The sequence below is a fragment of the Rhinopithecus bieti genome, unplaced genomic scaffold (genome assembly GCF_001698545.2).
Source record: "Rhinopithecus bieti isolate Rb0 unplaced genomic scaffold, ASM169854v2 scaffold_6380, whole genome shotgun sequence".
NCBI classification, from domain to species: Eukaryota; Metazoa; Chordata; class Mammalia; order Primates; family Cercopithecidae; genus Rhinopithecus; species Rhinopithecus bieti.
Window position 1 is genome coordinate 12,696,295 of NW_016806642.1, and position 16,635 is coordinate 12,712,929.

At 37.7% G+C, this 16,635-nt stretch overlaps 1 protein-coding gene across 1 annotated transcript in view; it reads right to left on the minus strand.

Annotated features, from left to right (window-relative positions):
* C8A (complement C8 alpha chain) overlaps positions 1-11,844 on the minus strand; it is a 64,204-nt gene extending 52,360 nt beyond the window's left edge. Inside the window, exon 1 of the mRNA XM_017877262.1 lies at positions 11,635-11,844. Coding sequence (XP_017732751.1) covers positions 11,635-11,711 — 77 coding nt within the window. The 5' untranslated portion in view covers positions 11,712-11,844. The remainder of the gene's footprint in view (positions 1-11,634) is intronic.
* Between the last annotated feature and the right edge of the window lie 4,791 nt (positions 11,845-16,635).

Consider the following 16,635-nt stretch of genomic DNA (forward strand, 5'->3'; position numbering starts at 1 on the left):
TGGCTTCCACATTAGCCTCTTCCCATAGCACCACTGCTACAACTTCAAAGCCAGGTTGGCCCACAGGGAAAGTGGGAACATCGTCTGTTAACACTAGAATTACCACAGCCTCTGAGAGCCAGGCAGCCACCGCTGTGAAGAATGGCATGATTATAACCCTTGTGTAGGAACAGAAAGTGTTTCAAATCTCATGCTAATTATGTAATGAATTTGATGAATAATGACACCTAAGTTGAAACTCCGCACAAGGAGCCATGGTATAGTTCAGAAAATTTTGTCTATCTTTAACTCTGGTTCTCCAACTTTTGGTCTCAGGATACCTTTACATTTCTGCAAATTACTAAAGACCTCAAAGAGCTGGTAAGTGGGCTAGATCTACCAATATTCACAGAATTCAAAATTAAAACTGAGAAATTTAAAAAATACTTGTTTATTAACTTATTTAAAATTACAACAACAAACCTATTACATGTTACCATAAATATACATTTTTTCAAATCCCTTTAATGTCTGGTTTAGAAGAAAGTAGCTAGAATCTTATTTCTGCTTCTTCATCCAATCTGTTGCTATATATTGATTTGGTTAAAATCTATGAAGAAAACTCAGCCTCACATGGTTATGTAGTTGAAAAGGGGAGGAGTGTTTTAACAGCCTTTTCCAATAACTGTGGATGCTCTCTTTTCGTATTAAATGAAAACTTGACAAGAGGCAATTTCTTACATGTTAGTGGCATGTGGAACCTGAAAGCATATCAGTGAACTTTTTGTTCTCTGTCACATTAAAATCCATTGGTCTCTACACTTTGAATGGATCTTGTGCCCATATACAATTTTTATAACATCAGGCATTCGAAATTTGGAAAATAATGGTTCACTGAGTATGTGCCTTACAAATATTAATACATTTCACTGTATAATATCTAAACATCAAACTTGTTAATATCACCAGTGATCTCATCAAGTTCATAGTAGTGGATATGTTTCCAAAATTTTAATTTTCTCATAGAAGCTCCAATCTTGTTATTAGGAACAAGTAATGTTATTTGTTTTCCTTGAAACGATAGGGTCTCTGCATTTTTTTATACAATGCATGGCAAATATCTAAGCCCAAATAACCATAGTTTGGCAGTTTTTTCATCAAGAAAAAATGGTGTTCCAGGAAAAAAAAGTGGTCTTATTGACTGATGTTTATGTCCCCCCAAAATTTATATGTTGAAACCTAATCCCCAATCCGATGGTATTAGGAGGTGGGGCTTTTGGGAGGTGACTAGGTCATGAGGGTGAAGCCCTCATGAATGGAATTAGTGCCCTCATTAAAGCAATCACAGGGACCTCCCACATCTCTTCCACCACGTGAGGACACAGCTAGAAGATGATCACCCGTTAACCAAAGACGTAGGCCCTCACCAGACACTGAATCTGCCAGCGCCTTGATCTTGGACTTCCCAGTCTCCAGAACTGTGAAGAATAAATGCTTGCTGCTTAAACATCCAGTCTGTGGTAATTTGTTACAGTAGTCCAAGTAGTAAGACAAGTGGCTACCTTAACTTACAGCTCAAATAATTGCTTTTCCTCAAGACAATCATCATACTCAGTGCATACTCAGTGATTTCTCTATGCATTCTTCCCATTTTGTTACATAGAATACTTAAGTCACATCTATTCAAGGATTGAGATTTAATTACATTAACAATTCTTACTGCTTCTAGAAGGACTTTCTTAAGTAAAACTTAAAACTTAGGAGTTTTGTATGTTTGTTTGTGTGTTCTTTCCTGTGAGTTTAGTGCCACTGCCTTGATTTTGACCAAGGCCCTAGCAGTTTTATCCATTGGTGCCTCTGTACCATCAGTGTAACTGTAAACACAGTAAAAGGGTAAAATAATGTCTTACCATTATTATGAGAACTGTTTCGAACTTACAGGTCCCCGAAAAGATATTGGGGACTTCCTGGGGTCTGCAGAACACACTTTGAGAAACTCTAATCTGTAACACAGTGCCAGCAGGCAGAAGCCCTCCCATCCCTCCAAAGAAAACGTCATTGCCCAGCTCACAATCTTCCCCCTACATCAATTCCTGTCCTCATGCTGGGAGACTCATCATCCCTAAAAACGAGTCATCCAACTCTCTGGTTGCTCCTCTTCTTTATCTGTAATAATCTTCTCTTCTGAACCTTCTCACTCTCTAAAATAACTTCTGCTCCAAGTCACTCATTCATGAATCACCTGTGAATAGTTACTTGGGGGCTCCACAGCCTCTTGTCTTTCTATCTTATATGCTTAAGGGAATTCCCACTGCGCTTCTTCTTGAACCTCATTGAGATCTCCATTATCTCGACATCTAAGCTTCCTCCCTTTCAATAAGAACCCCTCTTATCTTTATTTACCTTTATAACCAGTTTTGATTCCATGATTCATCACTTTAAAATCTTACCTATATTCTAAACACCTAGATCCCACTGTTCCCTCGATCACACCTAACTGTAAATCCCAACCCTGAATGAATCCAATTATCTACCTCTTTACTTTGGTTAATTCCTATGTATCTTTCATTCTCATCATAAACATCAATTCCTTAGGGAAATACTTCCTGATATCCAGACTGGTTGAAAACCTCCTTCATATGATTTGGTCAATCTCTGCACATTTTCTCAATATTTAATTATCAAACTTGTAATATTTGTAAAATTTATTTTTTCTCTACCAGATTCTAGGCTCTATGAATGCAGAAACTGTCTATATTTGCTACAGAGTTCCCAGCACCTATCATGGGCCAGGCCCATGGAAAGTGCTCAGTAAATATTTACAAAAGGAAAAAAAGAAGGAAGGGAAAGAGGGAGGGAAAAAGGAAGGAAGGAAGGAAAGAAGGAAGGAAGGAAGGGAAGAGAAAGAATAAAAACAATTTCTGGGCTATAGACAGTGACATTGTTGAGATATTTATTTGAACCTGATTCTTATAATCTAAATTAAATTAGATCCTGGTATCTCGACATTCAGATGGCTCAGGGTTTGTTACACACGTCATTTTTCTAATAGACTGTTCTAATAATAAAAGTTTGAAGTGTGGGAACATGGATAATCGGAAGGAGAGAGAGAAGGTATAGGGAGAAGGTTTGGGAACAGGAAAGGACTCCAGCATTATTTCTGCATCTCACTACAGAATTGTCAAGATAATGTCACTGTAAGCCCATAGAGACTGCGTATGTGTCACACCGGAGGGAAACAGTACTAATGGATGGAAGCGAAAGCCTAGACAGAGCAGTGGTGTATTTCTGTAGTTTCAAAAGCCTTGTGACATGATGTCTAGATGGAGGCATACATGCTAATGCTATCACGGAGGCCAGAGCACAGAAAGTACACCAGGACCATTCATTAAAGTTGTTACAGGGCTCCAACCTTTTAGCCAATACCAATGTGACCAACATTTTATTATTCCAATAAATTTTTAAATGTAGTTCATTTTTTGATCATTATAAAAGTAATACATTCTTATTACAGAGAACATGGGAAAGATTATAAATGAAAAGAATTGGCCCAGATTTTACTATCATGAATATTTAGTTATATTTTCTTCTGTTTATTTTCATAACACATTGAGGTCATACTGAGTATTACATTTTATATCCTGATTCTTCCGCTTAATAATAGAGCAGAAATCTAAACTATTTTTGGTAATACACATTGTTCCACTCCCCTTACATTAAACAATTAGATTATTGAGTCCTCAGTTTTTCCGCATTTAAGTTATTTGTTGAAGATCTATCCTGTAGAGTGGGATGACTGCATTGAAGGGATTTTAGAGCTTATGGCACATATTGCCAAATGGCTTTCCAAAAGAACTGTATAAATTGTTTAATTACTTAAGGAGCCATTCATAATTCCATGGCCTAATAAATCTTGGAAAATATTTTTAAGGCATCTCTCAACTGGCAAAAATCTACTCAATCAGTAAGACATTTAATACAGAGCACAGGGACTTAGGAGTCTTTGCTTCTCATCTTCAGTTTGCCTCTCACCTGCTGGGCTACTATAAGCAAGCTGCTTTAATTGACTTTAAGTTTTTTAATCTGTGGAATGAGCACAAGTCTATACGGTGCTATTACAGCGTTTCTCAAAGAGTATCCTGCAGAGTACCAGTTCCTGAGATATGCACCGGGGTCAGGGAGGAAGAGGAGAAAAGTTCCATGGTCAAATACATTTGGATGAACTGCATACACCATATCATTCTTGGAGATTTAAAATGCCCAATAACATATTAAAGGCTCAGAGAGTTTCTGCATTTTAATTTGCTTACCCTGGCATTTCCCAAATTTTGTGAGGAAACACAGGCCATTTCTTCTCTTATGCATCATCTGTAAGACTATGTAACAGAGTTGAAACACTGATGTAGAAGAAAGAGGTTTAGAGTTCAGCAAATATGCATTTGAATCTGATTTCTACTACTTACTGAATTTCAATTTTCTTATAGCTATAAAACAGGGAAAATTGTTTGCAAGACTATTTTGAATATGGGGTGAGATCATGTGTGTAAAATCTCAAGCACAAGCCTGGCATACATGTTAGCGTCACTCTAACCTTGTCAACCTCACACATGCTAATCAAACCTCTCCATCTTCATCAAAAATGTATTGAAGGTACTCGAATAGGGCTGTGGACAAGTGGCATGCTTCCCATCTGCCTTTTAAAGTAGAGCAGCTTATTGGGCAAAGGGTCTAAAACCCAGAGTTGAATAAGCAACGTGCAAGTTAAATACTTGACCCAGAATGTGGCCACTTCAGCAATTTAGAAAAGAAAATAATTAATTAGCTACCAATCCTAGGCTAGAAGGTCAGAAAGCCCAACCCTGATGATTACCAGGGGGTTGTCCTAATAAATTGGCTCAGCTTGTATTAAAACCTGATTATCACTAATCATATAATCTTGAGCCAGTCCCATCTAGTTACATGGAGATTCCACCATACAATAGAGGTATTTTAGATTTAACTTTGAAAGCGCTCAGTCTTCAGCAACCTCCATGTTGCTAAGTCCAGTAGAAAGTTGTCTGGTTTTGTTTTACTTGCCATCTGCTATGGTTTATTTGTCTCCACTCATGCTGATTTCATGAGTGTCATAAGTAGGGGAAAAAACAAAACTCATATTGAAACTTGATTCCCGATGTGGCAGTGTTGGGCCTTGTGGGAGGTGTTTGGGTCATGAGACAGATCCCTCAGGAAAGGCTTAATGCTGCTCTTGCAGTAGTGAGTGGGTTCTCCTGGCTAGACAGACTCATTCTCGCTGGTTCCCATGGAAATTAGTGGTTATAAAGCAAGGTTCCTCCTCCTGTTTTGAAGGATCCCCTTCAAATGTGCCCACTTCCTTTTTTACCTTCTCTGCCATGTTTTGACGCAGCACAGAAGTCCTCACCAGGATGTTCCTATTTTCTTTATAGAACTTAAAGTATATAAAATATTTTGCATACACTTTTCTAGAACAGAAGCTTCATGAGAGCTGAGAGCAAGGACTTTGTCTTTCTCATTTATATCCCCAGGGCCCAGAACAGTGCCTGGCATATAATGGGTGCTCAATAAAACACAATAAGCATGTATATGTCAATTAAAAAAGGAAAAGCTCTCACCAGAAGCCAAGCAGATGCTGGCACCATGCTTCTTATACAGCTTGCACAACCATGAGCCAAATAGACCTCTTTCCTTTATAAACTACACAGCTTCAGGTATTCCTTTATAACAACACAAAACTGACTAACACACAGTCTGTTAACCACTTTTTTCTTCATGAGAACTTTCATCTCTTGAACTTCTTCAGCATAATTCCTCCTCACTCTCTTCCTACCTCTGGCCAGTTCTCCTCCAAAAACTGGAATTCCTCAAGGTGCAGTCTGGTCTTTCTTCTTTTTCTCTTTCTGCTTTTCTCACCCTTAAGAAGGTAAGATCCATGTCCTTGGCTTCATACATGATCTGTGCAAATGTTTCTACATTTAGGCCTTCAACCTAGACTAGTCCTCTGTAATCCTGTTTTGTTTATCCAACTTCTCCACTTGCTATGTCTATCAAATGCCTCTTAGACATGGCAAACTTAATGGTTCCACATCTAAACTATTCATTTTCTCTTTTAAGCAGTTCCTTGTTATGCCTTCCAGTGGGCCAAGACCTTCTTCTACTTTACCTTTCTCCAATCCATTCTCTGCACAGCAATCAAGATAATTTTTTCAAATGAGAAATCAGATAATATCTTTCCTTTATAAGACTCTCAGTGATTTTTGTTTTGTGTGTGTGTTTTACTACACATAGACTCAAATCCAAATTTCTCATTGTGGTGGCTAAGGTCCTCTGGGATCTGGCCTCTGCCCAATTTTTTGACTTCTTAAGGCATTTCTCTGCTTTCATGCTGCTCTCATTCTTCAGTCCTCAAACATGACAAGCCACTTCCAATCACAGAGTCTTAGCACAGGTGATCCCTCTGCTTTACCCTGCTCTTTACCCAGCTTCTCCCTACCACCCTTCACATCTCAGTTTAAATGCCACCTCCGCAGAAAATTCCCTCAATCAGCCTGTCTTTAGATTGCTCTGATATCCTCTAACAAAGGGCCCCATTTATTTCCTTCGCAGTATTTATCACAATGTAAAAGAAAAAAAAAAATTTTTTTTTCTTTTGAGACAGAGTCTTGCTCTGTTGCTCACATCAGAGTGCAGTGGCACAATCTTGGCTCACTGCAGCCTCCGGCTCCCAGTTTCAAGCGATTCTCATGCCTCAGTCTCTCGAGTAGCTGAGACTACAGGCATGTATCACCATGCCCAGCTAATTTTTTGTATTTTTAGTAGAGACCGGGTTTCACCGTGTTGGTCAGGATGACCAACCCTGAGCTCAAGTGATCCACCTGCCTCATCCTCCCAAAGTGCTAGGATTACAGGTGTGAGCCACCACGCCCAAAATTTCTAAGATAATATTTTTGGTTACATACTTATTGAGTCCATCGCTACACTATAAATTCCATGAGTGTTGAAACACTATCTGTTCAGTTTATTACCTAACACCTAGCACACCTGTAATATTTATTTATTGAATGAATGAATAAATAAATCCAAAAAAGTATCCACTGTGTGCTAGATGCACATCTGTTCCATACAGAACTTTAAGTTCCATACAGAATGCACATCTGTTCCATACAGAACTAAAGTTCCATACAGAACTTTAAGTTCCAAGCATGTACTGGACTCTCCTGCAGTATTTGCAGAACGTTATTTCCTCCACAGAATGCTAATCATATCTCATTCATCTGGCCGAACCTTTCCACTTCAGTTCATTCCCTCCAGATAGCTTTCCTTAGCCTGACTGTCCTATGCTAACATAGCACCATATACATAGAGCTTCTGACACTTTATTCCTACTCCTAGACTGCAAGCTCTGGAAGACTGAGATCGTGACTGTATTGCTCACCATTGTACCCTAGTGCTGAGCACAGTACCTCGAATATATTATCTCATATAATCTTAAGTTATTTCATTAAAATTTCACAAGAACCCTGTGGGGGTAGGAAGTACTATTTCCATTTTATAGATGAGTAAAACAGATTCATAAGAAGTTGAAATAACTGGCTTAAGGTTATGTAGGTAGAAAGTGGCAAGGCCAGAATTCAAACCAACAAAGACTCCAAAGCCTATGCATTTTTTAAGCATTCCAAGATGTATTCTGAAGGATTTCTGACAAAAGAGAAACAGGGTAAAAAAAATAATTTTCTAAAGACTTACCATGTACCAGGTTCTGCTATAAGTACTTTATATAAACTTACTCAAGTCCTGACAAAAACTCTATGAAATATGTATTATCTCCATTTCATAGATGAAAAAAAAAAATGAAGCCTAGGAAGTTGAAGCAACTGGCCCAAGTTCCATAGCCACTACGTGGTGATGCCAGGACTTAATCCCAGATTGATTATACTTCATAGACCAGACCCAATGCCACCTGAAGTATTACTAAAGATTAGTTACCCTGAATAAAAGTCTCCATATTACATGATTCTCTTGAGTCACATCCACTACTCCAATTGTTTTATTAATTAAAATTCATGTTTCCTGAATATACATCAATTTTCAGTCGTCTGGACTACTATTAAAAATATTCACATGGCCTTGGCCCAAGATGCTTTGGTAAATATACTCTGATGTCCACAAAAGCAATAAAATAAAAAAGGACATCATGATTGAAACTTCTTTAGGGTCAACTGCCTACAGGCCCACTTAACAAAAATAAACAGCTTTAGATGCTTAGATAGTTGTCCTCTGTGTTTGGGGTCCCCATCCACGTTTTTTAAATTCCCCTAAGGAATTCTGCTTTTCATTAACGGAAAAGTTGGGTTGCAAATGTTGGCCTTCAACTGATGGATAATAAAAACAACACTCTTAGAAGAATGTAATAAGGGTCAAATTGGCCAGTATTCGTAAATGCCTATCAGAGTTATCTTGCTATTGAATACTCCTCTTCTCTCTCTAGGATTCAGTTTCTTTCTCTGTAACATGAGTGGATTAAGCTAGATACTAAATCATTCCTAATTCTAAAGACCAACAAAATAGAAATAATGAAATTAGCATACAAGAACTTCGAAAGAGTTATTGTAAATATGCTCTATTATTTGAGGAGAATTAAGAAGCTAATGAGAAGGGTAGTAGAAGATATTAAAAGATACCAAATGAGACATTTAAAACTGAAAATTATATTAACTGAAATTTAAAATTCACTGGATAGGCTTAACAGCAGATTAAACATTGCAGAACAAAAAATTAATAAATATATAGTTATAGAAACCAAAATGAAATAGAAAATAAACCGCCAACAACAAAAAAAAGAAAGAGCATCAGTGACCTGAGGGACTTTATCCAGCAGGCTAGCATCTCTGTAATTAGACTATCAGAAAGAGAGATGAGAATATATGGGGCAGAAAACATATATGAATGAATCATTGCAAAAATTTTCAAATTTGATGAAAACTATAAACCCACAAAACCATATCACCTTGGAATTAGAAAAATATAAATCTAAAAGATGGCCCAAAAAAAGAAGAAAATAGAAACAAAGAAGACATGGGACAAATAGAAAACAAATAGTAAAATGGCGAACTCAAGCCAAAGTTTATCAATAATTATATTTGATGTAAATGGTCTAATTACTATAATTAAACTACAGAGATTGTGAGACTAGCTAAAGCAAGCCTCATCTATGTGCGTTCACATGAATTATATTTTTAAATATAGTCATATAAGTTAAAATAAAATAATAGAAAAAGATTTGCCATGCACATACAGATCATAAGAAAGCAAGGATAACTATATGTATTAATGATAAATGATATAGGTTGTAGAACAAGGACCGTTGCCAGGGATAATGGAAGCCTTTCATGATAATAAGGGGGTAAATTATCAAGCAGTCAGAATAATTCTAGATGTGTGTGTGTGTGAGTGTGTGTGTGTATTTAATAACAGAGCTTTAAAATACATGGGGCTAAAACTGATAGAACTGTAAGTAGGCAAATCCACAAATACAGTTGGAGATTGCAACATTCTTTTCTCAGTAATCAATAGAACAAGATGAAAACTTGAGTGACATTAACAACCAGCTTGACTTAATTGACTTGGAACTACACTGAACAACAGAATAATGAACTTTTTTGAGCATATGGAATATTCACTAAGGTTGGCCACACTCTTAGTAAAAACCAAATCCCAATACATTAAAAGAATTGCAATTAAAACTTCTAGGCAAATTAGAAACTTGAAATTAAAAACTTCTAAGCAACATACATACTGAAAGGTATTATTTGTATAAAATATATAATAGAGATCCACTGATTTTGAGGCTGAAGATTATAACTTCCTTCCATCACCATTGTTTTAAAATGTTTTTTTCAAATAACATACTTTTAATTAAGATTTTATAATGAGCAGACGTTAAACATGGACTTATAAAATAAGTGTGCCATTAAAATGTAAATCTATATATTATCTGTTTTCAATGTTAGAGTTCATGTGAAATTTTATTTTGCAGGGGAAAAGAGTGCTATTACTTAAAAACAAAGTTTAAAATCTCTGACTGATCAGAAAGATTCATGCCAATTGGCATATTATAAATTTGTTCTATCTGATTATTGTCAACCATCAAGGGAATGAAAATACCAAAAAATAACAATAACAATCACACAAAGCACTGGTGACAGCTTTCACTGAACACTTACTAGGTAATAGGTAATAGGTATTGATCTAAGTACTTTCATGCATTTAATTTTTGTTCTTACTTTCCTCCCATTTTACAGGTAAGGAAAATGAAACTTGGAAAAATTAAATAACTTACCTGAGATCAGACAGCTAGTAAATTCCAGTGCCAGAATTTGAACCTAATAAAATCTTTTCACTATGTAGCTTTTCACTTTCAAAGTCAGTGTCAGACACACTGGCATTAGATACAAAGACCTCATGATTTCCTTCTTCAGCACTTTGTAAAGTATTTAATTGGTTCTATTTTGCCTTGACTTGAAATTTGCCTCTTCACTGGTCTGTCTTGTTTGATAAGCTCATCAAACATCAAGACTCTTTGTTCATTTTCAAAAAGGATTACAATGATAAGCTTTTATAATTAAGACTATCTCGGCGGAGATTTCCTTTACCACAGTTCTCTTGCTTTATCTTCTAATTATTAGAGATGAATTTTCTGATTTCAAAATTGTATTTCCTTTAAATACAAGTTACAGATTAACTGCTTTTAAAAATGCTTTCCTCCCTTCCGAACTGTTACTTAAAGGAACTCTCACTTGCTCTAGCATTTAAAAGCACTGATGATTCAAAATTGCATCATCTATCAAGAATTATAATTAAATAAATCTATTTAACATCTTTAATGTTTGGGAGAAAGGGATTGCTTTAAAGCTATCCCAAAGGTGAAATAAAGGACTGCTTAGGCTCCACAAAATACTTAATATTAAGATACAAAAAAAAAAAAAAAAATCTCATGAAGCTAGGTTGGAAATCTCAAGAAAATAGAATGGGTAAAATGCAATGTACATATGAAACTATATCACCTCCCTCTATTATCCCATAGCAAAAGATAAAGTCAGTTTTAGAATCAAATGACCCAGCATCTCTATAGTCCTTTGCTTCCCCCAAAGTGATTTTGAACACATTATCTAATTTTATCCTCCCCCAAAACTATGAGACAGGTACTCTTATGATGCTCTTTTACAGATAAGAAAGTAGGTGTTAAGTTAACTGTTCAGCACCACTCAGGAGAACTATCATTTATTAAGTGTCTACTATAAGTTGAGTACATTTTATATTCAGGATCTTATTTTATCTACATTAACTCTTATAGAAGAGGTATTATTATTCTCATTTTACAGCTAAGGAAACTAAGGATCAAACAGATTAAATGATTTACCCTGAATTACTCAGCTTCTAAGCATTAGAGCTGTGATTTACACGTAGGCCAATTTAGCACGGTCTTTTCACTGTCCCATCCTCCTCCACGGGAGTAGCAATAACACGAAAAGAGGTTATTTTCCGTTCTAACACAGCCTCTGCTGCAAACATAAAAGTGTCTTAGTTCCCCAGCAGGTGATTCCTATGTGCAAGTTTTGCAGAGACATATGGCCCACTTACTGGTTCACTTTCTCCTGTGCTGTTACCCCAGGCTGACAAGTCATCAAAGACAAGATGAAGAAAACAACAGCAAACATCTCAGCCAGAAGCCGCCGCGCTATATTACCTTGAAGGAATAAAACTATCTATTCAGGAAATTGGAGTAAAAGATGTCTACAGACTGGGACCTGTAAGATCTATCTGATGTTAGAAACTCACCCAGATACACACAAATTCGCACAGAACTCAATTGATTCTCTTTCAAATGTGGTTAAATAGTAACCAGAGTATTGATTACCTAAATACTCTAAAAATGTTCCAGACACCAAAGGCCACTGCCCTTTAGACCTTTTGAAAAACAATATCCGTGTGGTTAAGGAAAAGAAGATATTTAACCAACAACAGCTTAGCAAGGAGGTCTTATTTTCAAACAGAGACAAAAACCAAACCACGATGCAGTTCTAGAATTCCTGGTCTTTTCTGGTATCTCTTGGAACTTCTGAGGTCAGATCAATCTATTTCACAAGACTGAAACAAGGCTAATATTGTCATATCAACTCAGACATAAAGCACTCAGAAAAATATAGGAAATGCCAACAGTTACATGAAAGTTCTACTGTATATTGCCAAACATCTAAATCCTGAAATATATGTGTAATTCAATGGACTTTCCACTTTTCATACAGACACTGGCTATCATCAAGGTCCAGCATATCTGTTTCTTGAGGGGGCCAGATGTCTTAAATAGACATCTCCAGAAGCACTCTCTAGAATTATAATGTCAAATGTCATTAGAACCACACATCTGGGCTAACGGTACCATACCTGCATATAATCTCTTACTCTCCAAGACATAAATTAAATTAAATTAAATTAAGAGATGGGCTGTCCTTTGTAGGGACACGGATGCAGCTGGAAACCGTCATTCTCAGCAAACTATCGCAAGAACAGAAAATCAAACACCACATGTTCTCACTCATAGGTGGGAATTGAACAATGAGATCACTTGGACACAGGAAGGGGAACATCACACACCGGGTCCTATTGTGGGGAGGGCAGGGAGGGATAGCATTAGGAGATACACCTAATGTAAATGACAAGTTAATGGGTGCAGCACAGCAACATGGCACATGTATACATATGTAACAAACCTGCACGTTGTGCACATGTACCCTAGAACTTAAAATACAATAATAATAAAAATAAAAATAAAAAAATAAAACTGCCAAGTCTGACATTTTGAAAACAAAAAAACAAACAAACAAACAAAAATTAATAGAGATGGATGGATAGATAGGTAGGTAAATAGATGATGGATAGATACGCAGACAATAGTTGAATGCCTACTATGTGGCAGGCATTTCATATGCCTTATTTAATTTTCATAGCAGGGATATGAGATAGAAATTATTAATTCCATATAGATGGAATTAATGAAGATGAAGAAATGGAGGCCCAGAGAAAGTAACTAACTTGTCGAAAGTTGTATAGCTGTCTCAATATCCTTGGGAATATTTAGATTCTCTCATTAGCAGGACTGTCCAGTAGTATCATTACTGATCTCAAAGTTAGGGGAAATTTTAATGAATGACTAGTATGCCTAAGAAAATGTGTTTCCAATTTAAATGCAGAGATTTTTTTAAAGGCACCAAATTGTTATCATCTCCCTTTTATCAGAGATTTTGGTAAACTTAACAGAAGTAAATGTGGATTCTGGGTCCTGGCGAGTCCCTGGAGCCTGTGATTTCTGCGTCTCTCTTTCTCCTACCTCCTTTCATTTGGACTCCTGGGTCCTCTTGGCCTCAGTTCTACCCTACTTTGAAAAGCACACTTTCTTTTTGCTCCACAATATTCCAGCGTGACTAGCATTTCATTATGCTTTCACTGAAGATATGAAAGACAATGGGGGGTGTTCTATCTGGGCATCCTGGGGCCAGCTCATGATGGCACATCTGGCAGCCACCTCTTTCTACCAACTTCCCGTCCTTTCCCATCCATAGTCAAAATTCCTGACGCAGATCCACAGAGTCCCCTGGGAAGTGTAGCTCAGGTTCCCCAACTCCTCCTACAGCTTTTCTCATGAGGAGAAGACTTCCCCTACAACAGTGCTCTCCACTGGGGGTGATTTTGCCCTCAGGGGATATTTGATAATGTTCAGAGATATTTATGTTATCACAACCTGGGGTGTTGTGCTACTGGCACCTAGTGGATAAAGGCCAGGGATGCTGCCACACGTCCTACAATGCCCAGGAGAGCCCCCACAACAAAATTTGTCTGACCCAATATATCAATACTACCTAGGCTGGGCAACACTGCCCCATGGAAAAGCTTGTCTGCCTTCCTCTGATTCCTGAAATACAAGCAATCGGGTCTTCCTTCCTAAAGCAGCTCCTTCTCGAAATGTCTCTAATGCCTTTTCTCCTTACCTAAGCCCTCAATGGCTTTGGGACTCCTCCTTAACCTTTATCACCTCTCCCACCCCATCCCCAACATGGTCCCTTACATCCCACCATATTCCTCTGTAATATTTTTCCACCAACCTTCTCTCCTTCATCCTCACTGTCTTTGATCCATATCAGGGCCTCATCTCTCTGTAATTCTCATAACCCACTCCTAGTGGGCCTCCAGTTCTCTCTCACTTCAACCCTCCCTCTCTAGCACTGCTAGATTCATCAACAAGAAAACAGTCCCTGACAACATCACTGACCTGCTCAGAAAGCTGCAGTGGCTCTGCCATTGTCTATAAGAGTAAAAGTCCAAATTCCTTCATAAATGAGTCCCAGCCCATTTATGCAGCCTTATCAACCACAACTTTGCAATGGTCCCCCACAGCACAGTCTAGGTTCCCCTCACCTTTCTCATGCTTTGCTGCTGCTGTGGCTTTGCTCACACTGGGCCTTCCACCTGAACTACCTTCTTCCATCATCTCCTCCCTTTCTGCCAAGCATCTTCTCAAATGTCAGATCCATCATGGATCTTTTGCTGGTGGCTGCATTTAAAAGGTATCTCCTTGGAAGCTCAACCTCATAAATGTGCTAGCAGCACTTCTAATTTTTGTTTCATATTCTTCTAGGGGAGCAGGGCGTAACTGGAGAACGTACATTTCTTTAGTGTAAGTTTTGTGTCTGATTCTTCTTTATAATCATCCATATCACTTAACAATAAAATCTTTAATCGGAAATAGTTGTTGAGTGAATAAGCAAATAAGCAATTAAAAATAGATTACTATTTTAGAATATTTTCGGGTATATTTTCTCATTTAATTCTCAAAATAATCTTGTGAGATAAAAATCATTATCCTATCCTGGGCAACATGGTGAAACCCCATCTCCACAAAAAATACAAAAGTTAACCAGGCATGGTGACATGCACTTGTAGTCCCAGATACTTGGGAGGCAGAGGTGGGAGGATCATCAGATCTTGTGAGCCAAGATCACGCCACTGCACTCCTGCCTGCGTGACAGAGCCAGACCCCATCTCAAAAATAAATAAATAAATAAATAAACAAATAAATAAATATCATTATCCTGAAGAGAATCTTGAGAGTCAGAGAGATAGTGATTGAGGGGGAAAATGAAACTAAGATATTTGAAATCCCAGGTCCAGTGCCTACCACCTTACATGTCTATTTAATCTTCACAGCAATTGTGCAAGGCCAGTAATACTAATGCAGTTTTGAAAATGAGGATATTGAAATTCAGGGTGGTTAAGCAATTTGCCTGCAATCACACAGCAGGTGAGTCTTAGAGTCATGGATTTATAATCTGTCCAACTGCAAAACTTCAGCTCTTTTTGGTCTGGTGCAACAACTAAGTGGTATATCAGGACTAAGGCCTGGGTCTTCTAGCTCCAAGTCTAATGATCTATTATGCTTTAGCAGAGAATGAATATAATTTCTAGAGGACAAAGAAAGCAAAATCATCACAGGATGAAATCAAAGGAGAAAAGCTAATAAGAAATGGGAGTATTCAGTGTCTCTGTGAGTGAGTGTGTGTGTGTGTGTGTGCATGTGTGCACGCATGCACTGGGACGGGGGGGGCATCTATCTGCTTTCAACCCAAATGTTCTAAGATGAATAGGAAATGCCAAAAAATTGTTAGGTTTGCATATGTGGATTCCACCTTAATTGCAGCATTTTGTTATCAAAGATAGATAGTTATAAAATACCAAGCAGAACAGACATGGAGATGGCAATTCATTTTGAAAACACATTGCCTGTCTTAGGGAAACACTTTTCACCATCTAAGTCAGCCTGTGAGTTATGACCTCAGAAAGGAACATGTCCTGTGTTGGCTCAGACTGCTCCTACAGGGTGACATCCAGATCTGTGCTCTCTGCAAAGCTTTTAGAAGCTCTGTGCCACATTCCCCCGTGCTGGCCCTGCGTTTGCCCAATCCAAATAGGAGATCTAAATTCTGCAAATCTAGTGCAAATGGAGGCAATGTGCTGGAGTGGAAAAAACACAGCCTTAGATTAGAAAGTGCCACTAAGCAGTTATTGCCTCCTAGCCTTAGTTTCTTCATCTGTAAAATGGATAAAACAATACCTATCTAACAGGATAGGATCAAGCACCAAATTAGGATATTTAATCTAAAGATATTTAAATATCTAAAATGAAGGTATTTAAACACTAAATGAAGAAATCTATTCACAACTGGGCATTTTGAGCAGCTCTTGCTGCTTTATTCAAACAATGCTCCCCCTTCTCACAATCTATTTTTCCCCATTCATATGCGTGACAGCTTTCATTTAAGTACCAAGAAAGGAGAAAGTGGAAGAAAGGAGGGATCTGGCAAAGCGACTATTGGAGGGAGGATGTGAGAAATCTGTGTGCTGGTTCCTTGGACTGATATGTGAGTCCCTCTGGCAGGACAATGCAACCAGCAGAAGCTGATAGAATGACTCCAGCTGTAGATCCAGGTGGCAACATGGTAGAAAGGCCCCTTCTACCCAAGTTCCAGTACCATTATGGCATCTAAAGCATTGAAAACTTTGAGAGCAACTCAAAGTAGCAACTTCAAC